Consider the following 7,044-nt stretch of genomic DNA (forward strand, 5'->3'; position numbering starts at 1 on the left):
TGCACATCTGAACGCTGACATCTGCCATCTCCTGGGGCTCCAGGGACCTGACCATCACCATGTTGACGTGGCCAAACTGGTCACCCCCGACATACTTCAGACAAACCCCCGGGGGCCACGCCTCCGTCCCTGGGATTAAACAGAAGAAAGAATTACTGACAGTGCACCAGGAAAAGCTTCGTGGCTGTTTGTGTAAGGCTGGATGAAACACGCTTGTTAAAACAGTTGTGCAATTGTTGAACAGTCAGAGGAACACCAAGATACACAACACGGCCAACAATGGATGCTGAAGATGGACAGTTTTCAGATGAGGCCTAATTGGTCTGTTCTGAGACCAGCAGGACAATTTATGTTTCTGTTTGAATAATCTCTAGGTTATCTTCACACAGAAAAATTCTCAAAGTCACAGTGTAACAGCTGAAGAAAAAATTCAATATAACTGACACACACATGTCACATTTTACCAACACTAGAGACAAAAGATAAGGTCAGATCTACATGGGGGTTTCCCCCCCCACTCCTCATTTCTTTCTGCCTCCTTACATGTAGCTCCTGAGCCCTGTAACATCAAAACACTTATTAACACAAAGTTCTGGAAGCATTTTCTTCCAGGGGTTTGTTCTTTTTTACGCCTGTTAGCAGTCTCAGGAGGAACTAATAGTTTGAGCTGTAATTGAAGAGCTAGTACTATTTTCTACATGGATTTCTTTCCCTTCTCTCAGCCTGGTGCAAAGGTGGAAAGGATTCTGAACGTATGATTTATTCGTGGAGCTCCATGTTTAGACTGCAGATCCTGGGACCGACAGCGTGACCTGGCAATCTGCAGAGGTACAGCAAACAGTCCCTGCGTGCAAGCACAGCCATCTCTGCCAAAGACAACACGTCCTGGGGCAGACAAAAAGCAAAGTGCTTCTGAGACTCGTGAAAAATCAGCTTAGCAGAATTTTCTTTTGCTTCCTCCCCCGTGACGTGACTAAGCCAATGACTCTGCCAATACCTCCTGCTTGGCTGAGGTCAGTGGAAAGGACTAAGGAAAGCCTCACTGGTGGATGCTGCTTTGACTTCTAGCTACCCCAGAGAGCATCCTTTGAAACAACTTGCCTGCCAATTTGATGTCTGTGGCCACTTCAGTGAAGACATGACAGGGACCAGTTTTGTACTCAAGTCTTTATTTGTGGAAGTCACAACCTAGCAGGGAAAGGATGATGTGAACAAGTGACATGGGGTATTCAGAGTGGGGGATGGATTGCTAGAGCTGGAACAGTGCTGAGATAAGGAGGTCTCTGAAAGAGGAGCCAAGTGACTAGCTGGCCTCAGACTATGGCGTGTGGGAGTTGAGGATGAAGTCTCCTCTGAAAAGGCTGGCAGCCCAGCAACATGGTTTAGTTTAAATAATTTATGTGATTTTTATCGGTTTTAATGGCTTTAGGCTTGCAAGGTGCCTAGAACGCTGCAACTGATAAGCCCCATAAAATGAAATGATGATTATGTCATTGTATTTTAGTACACTCATCTCTCAGGAGATGATAAATTGTAGTAGCTGTCCTGCAGAGCCAGCAGCAGCTGGGGATGGAGCGGGAAGGGGAAGCGAGTCTGTTAAATCCTGCTGCTTTCAGCAGTGGTTCTACCACACAAATGGTCTTTTGGCAGACGAGCCAAGCACAGTCCTGGAAGGTATCAGAGCAGGGTATTAGTTTTTAATAACACATCTGAAAACCTGACTGAACCTAGCTTACTGCTTGCACGCTTAACACTGACAATCTCTCAGAGCTCTGCTTGTCATACTTGTCAGACACTAAACGCTTCAGTGTATTTTATGCCTCAGGTATTTTGTATTCTAGAACTTTAGTCATTTAATCAAGGATTCCTGTAGAGCTGTTAAAAACCTTGGCTTTAATTCAGTTATCTACCTAACAAGCAGATATTATCTGGAAACACTATAGTCCTTTGATACTATACCTTAATTAAACCGTAAAATGGTTTTAAAATGCTACAGTCCTTCTTAAACTGCACAGTCATAACACAGCATGTGAAGCTGCACTTAACTCAAACATGCCTCAGCAGCATGGTTTTACCAAGATCTGGCCTCCAGCACCACCGTTAGAGTACAGATGTACATTTTCAGAAGTCAGGCTTCAGCCCACACAGAAGCCAAAACAAATGTTGGCCTCGCCAGGAGCTCCCTTTCCTCATTTTAGAAGGCCCATGGATTTCAGAAGGTGAAACATTACAAGAACAATGAAACACTGCTTGAACTAGGATGTTAAATTAAGGCTAAATTTGCATGCAGGAAGGAGTACAGCAGAGGAACAAGGGAGGAAGGAACTTGAAAGGAGCAACACAGGGGTGTAGTCACCACGCAGACACATTAAGATACAAATAGTGCAGAAACAGGGCCTGTCAAACTCACTACATTTCTAAGACCTCTATTTGACACAGTTATAAAAAAAATTGCCTGTCAATTTGTCACATTACTGGAGTTCAAGCAAGCCATACGTGTCACCTTTCCATTGTCCTAAGTCAAACGAATGGAGGCAAAGCAAACCAAAACAATTAAGCCCTTTCTCTAGAACACAGTCTATAAATTAGTTCTTAAACACACACACCCTCTTCTCACCTCTGTCCTGATAAATACTCCTAGATTTTAGTGTGGTTTTACTCTGCTACACCTTGTTATTCAGCACAAATCCATAGAGCACTCGAGGACAGCAATTATTTACAAACAAATTCTAAACACAGCTGAACTTTCCTGGTGATTCATGATATCATCATGATACTTTGTTGTGCTATCCTTCTTAGAAAAAAGTACAAGCAGGTCAATTAAATTCAGACACACAGCTTAAACATTCATGCAACATCCTGTCATTGCCACACTTGAAGACAAGGTATTCAGCTCTGCATCTGTGGATCTTGTTTTTCTGACTACATCCCAACAGATCAAGCCCTGAGAATGTATTTTGCCTGGTCTCACTTCCTGGATTCCAGTCACTGTTTTGACTTATTTCATTCTGGAATGTGGTCTCTCCAGCCTTGCATCCTCTCAGAGCATGAAAAAGCAATTCTGTCAGAAGTGTACCAAAAAGTAAAGGGGTGTTTGCCACAGCCAGACCATCACATCCCTCCTCCACGGAGAACACAGCTGTCCAGAGCACTGAGTGCCCAGCAAAGGGACTGGCAGAGGAGCCAGTCCCTTGTCCATGTGATGAAGGGTAATGCTAACACAGGCTGCTCATGAGCTAAAGGGCTTTGAGATTAAAAATGACCTCATCACTCACTCCAAAATGTATTTCATCTGCATCAAGTGATCAAAAACATGACTAGCTAATGATTCTTCATTTTCAGGACTAATTTTAATTTTCAGTTAAAAAGAAGATAACAAACCCCCCAACTCATACTTCAATTTCTTTTATCTAGAGGTTCCCTAGAGTTTTTTTTCTCTGCGTGGTGGGACACGGAAGAAGATCAGTGAACTGACTGAGCTGTGCATCTTACCATGAGATGTTTGACCCATGTAAGAGGAATCTGTGCAGGTTGGCAGGCTACCTCCTTCAGGTAGTGGCTGAATGGGGTGGCTCTGCTCCAAGTTATGTGCACACCAACTTCCTGCCTCAAGCCAGCACCTCTTCCACCAGATCTGCCACCCTCTCCCAGAACACACACGACGTGGGCGTTGCTGCAGTCTGAAAGCCTTACCTGTGTTTTGTATCCTCCATGTTTTTGTAAACTGGGTATCAGGAGGGATGGACTCTCCTTCACCTATGGTGACATCTTCAACAAAGGACATGGAGGGTACGTTGATATTTGGACTCTCAAAATCATAGTAGGCTCCAATGGCGGCTTGTAGATTCCTAGAAAGCAAAAAAAGCAGATTATAACCTAAAGTACAGGTGGGTCAGGTCACAGAAAGACAGGCTGGTGAGGGCTAGAAGGGACCTCTGGAGGTCATCTCATCCAAACCCCTACTCCAGCAGCTCACCCACAGCAGGGTGCCCAGGGTCACAGCCAGGCAGGGTTGGGATCTCTCCAGAGCAGGAGACTCCACAGCCTCTCTGGGCAGCTGCTCCAGGCTCTGCACCCTCACCCCAAAGAAGTTTCTCCTCCTGCTCAGGTGGCACCTCCTGGGTTCCAGTTGGTGCCTGTTGCCCCTTGTCCTGTCCCTGGGCACCACTGACCAGAGTCTGGCCCCAGCCTCTTGCCCCCCAGGGCCCTTTAGCTCTTGATCAGCACTGATCAGATCCCTTCTCCGGCTCTTCTTCTCCAGCCCCAGGGCTCTCAGCCTTTCCTCCTCACAGAGATGCTTCAGTCCCCTCAGCATCTTCCTAGCCCTCTGCTGGACTTTAGAGAAGGTGCTTTTCACCAGTTTACATATGTCATCCTAAATAGTTAAGCAAAAATATTATCCAGACTATATTATCTCTGCTGCTCATGTTTTTTTAAACCTTTTATCTGTATCACACATGAATTTCCCAAGATAACAGAGTGCAATATACAGCATCACACTTGCCACAGACACTATTTTAGATGACTTTTCTATTCTGCTTCTTATTTTCACTGGAAATCTTGGAGCTTATGAGTCTTAGAGACCTGTACCCCCTTAGGTCTCTATGAAATATGATGAAAAGTTCAAGAGATACCAAGGGAAGTGCTATGCACCAGCATGTAAACAACAGGGCACTTTCCTTACACCAGCCTTGTTTCCTGAGCCAAGTTCAGGACTGAAACCTGTCCTATTTTGTCACAAAAGGTCCAAGAGGAGCACAAGAGGCACAAAACAGAAAGAACACCCTTATGATAACGCCAGGGCCAAAGGGCATCAGTAGCTACAGATAATGACTCAAGCCTGGCAGCTTCTGAAACATACGGTCATGCATAAGCCATGAGTACTCTAAGACTATTTATTAATCATTAAGTGCCTGCTCAGCTCTGGATAGTCACAACTCAAAGGTACTTATCAACCATTTGAGTCAAAAGTTCTTGCTGAATAAAGAGAACAACAGTGGAAGTGTGTGATATATTAAGAACTTCCAGAAAGCCACAAATGCTATTGATTCTTTAGTCATGGTGTAGCTGAAAATTCATATGATAATTAATTTGAGAAGAGGAACAGTCAAACAGGAAGAGGATTCATGACTCTTAGCTGCCATTCCACGATATACTATTAAGTCATTATGTAAGTGCTTGGCAAGTCATGTAATTCCTCTGTTTACGCATGTCTGGGAGGTTGTGGCCCTAATTTCCATGTTGTGAGTAGGTGCTGTGAGAGTGGAGATGAGTAAAAATCTCCCCAAACACAAGGGGCACACCAGCTGCCTTTTATTCACAATTACAGAAATCCATGTGGCAATTTTGAGCAGGATAGAAATAAAACAAGCAAAAAAAAAAAACCCTTCAGGAACTGGGAGCCACCACTTAGAGCAAAGCCATGCAGCAAGCCAGTCTGAAGCTGCACCACAGGGGTGATACCTGGAGGGTTTGTATTGTGTGGTGCAGTGTCATGTGTCTAAACCAAGGCCCAGGTGAATGCAAGAGAAACATTTGCAGCATGACCCTGGGAAAGAGCAAACACAGGGCTTTTTGGACTGCCTGCCAGCTGGAAAGAGGCTCGAAATGGTGAGTAAGGAAACTGCCTCCTCTTCAATTCCTACAGTGTTCAAGGGGGAAAAAAAAGCAAGCAGACATTCTGGATAAAACCAGAGCTGCAGAGGAGACCTATCCCTGCTTCCTCCTCACAGAAAACACGGGGGACCCGAGGCTGACAGCACTGGAGCTGGGGCAGCGGGGCCAAGGGCAGCATGAGGCAGATCCGCCAGGCCCCCCGCAGCGGGGGCGGCGGGGGCAGGACCTAACAACAGCTGTACCCTTGGGAATCCACCCCAGCGCCAGCAGAGCCCCGTGCTGCAGCCTCCCAGTGCCCTGGCACCACAGGAATGTCCCAGCCACGGCCACCGACAGGCAGGCTGGGCAAACTGGGCCCCACGAGACCTCCTGCCACCAGCACCACGCCGGCTTTGCTGCCAGGGGGAGACAGGAGAGCCGCCCTGCACCATTTCCACATTTAGAACAATGAATTTCAGGCCAGAAACCATTATTCACCTCGAGGCATTTTCTCCTTAGGAGTGTCTGGGCTATATTTAATACAGGCAGCTCACTCGAATGCTACAGGAAGGGTGCATGTCACATTAGCCAATAAATAGAGACAAATGCTCAGTTTTACGTCACCAACCGCCTGTTGCTTATACACTGCACAAGATTTACATAACTCAACAGGGCCGTGCCAAGAGACTCCTGTTCGCTCAACCAGCTAACACCATGATCTAGAGTTTAGTTTTCACTGGGATTTCTTTCTGTATTACAACAATCCAAGGCAAAAGGTATTCTAAGAGCTACAAAAGGCAGCAATACATCTCCTCCTCTCCCTAATCCACTCCTGCGGATTACAGACACGCCACCACGCCTCACGGTGAGGATTCTGCCACTGGTAGTAACGATGCTTTACTAGCATTGAGAGGAGAAATTAGAAGTTCCAAAGGGAAGATTTCTACTCTAATTCTTTGTAAAGCAGCCTGCAGTGTTTCTTGTTTGCTTGGCTGTAAATGTGCTTCAAAAGGTAGTGGGCTATTTGTGCACACAGGCCCTCTGCCAACCCCTTCCCGTCCCTGTGTCAGGTTTCATTGCTTGCTTTGCCATTGGGAAACAGCACCCGTCCTCTGCAGCTTTGAGTTAAAAACTAACTAAAGAAGAACACATGCTGCAAACCAGATTGGCTGCCCTTTTGTGGTCAGATATTCACAAACCCACCCTCCCACCACCCCCGTTTTGATCCCTGTGCGGTGGGTTTTGTTTGGGTGAGCCCTTTTGTGTGTTCAGATACTTTAAACTGTCCCACTAGAGAATTAAAAAGAAACTTCCAGAAACTAAAGAGAAATTGAAAGTGGTAAGAGCCAAAGTCAGGATGACAAAGCAAATCTGAGTTAAGTTCAAGTGCTTTGACACAGAGAACCCTAAGAGAGGACTGGTGGCACTGCTCTGCCTCAGGAGGCACCC

General features: G+C 45.9%; 1 protein-coding gene across 1 annotated transcript in view; it reads right to left on the bottom strand.

Annotated features, from left to right (window-relative positions):
• Positions 1–3,848, bottom strand: part of LOC103768015 (uncharacterized protein C6orf106 homolog) — a gene marked incomplete at both ends in the record, with an annotated part of 3,930 nt that extends 82 nt beyond the window's left edge. Inside the window, 2 exon segments of the mRNA XM_008935150.1 lie at positions 1–129; positions 3,694–3,848. The exon segment at positions 1–129 is cut by the window's left edge and continues 35 nt beyond it. Coding sequence (XP_008933398.1) covers positions 1–129; positions 3,694–3,848 — 284 coding nt within the window.
• Between the last annotated feature and the right edge of the window lie 3,196 nt (positions 3,849–7,044).

This window comes from Merops nubicus, unplaced genomic scaffold (genome assembly GCF_000691845.1).
Source record: "Merops nubicus isolate BGI_N331 unplaced genomic scaffold, ASM69184v1 scaffold43300, whole genome shotgun sequence".
Classification (NCBI taxonomy): domain Eukaryota; kingdom Metazoa; phylum Chordata; class Aves; order Coraciiformes; family Meropidae; genus Merops; species Merops nubicus.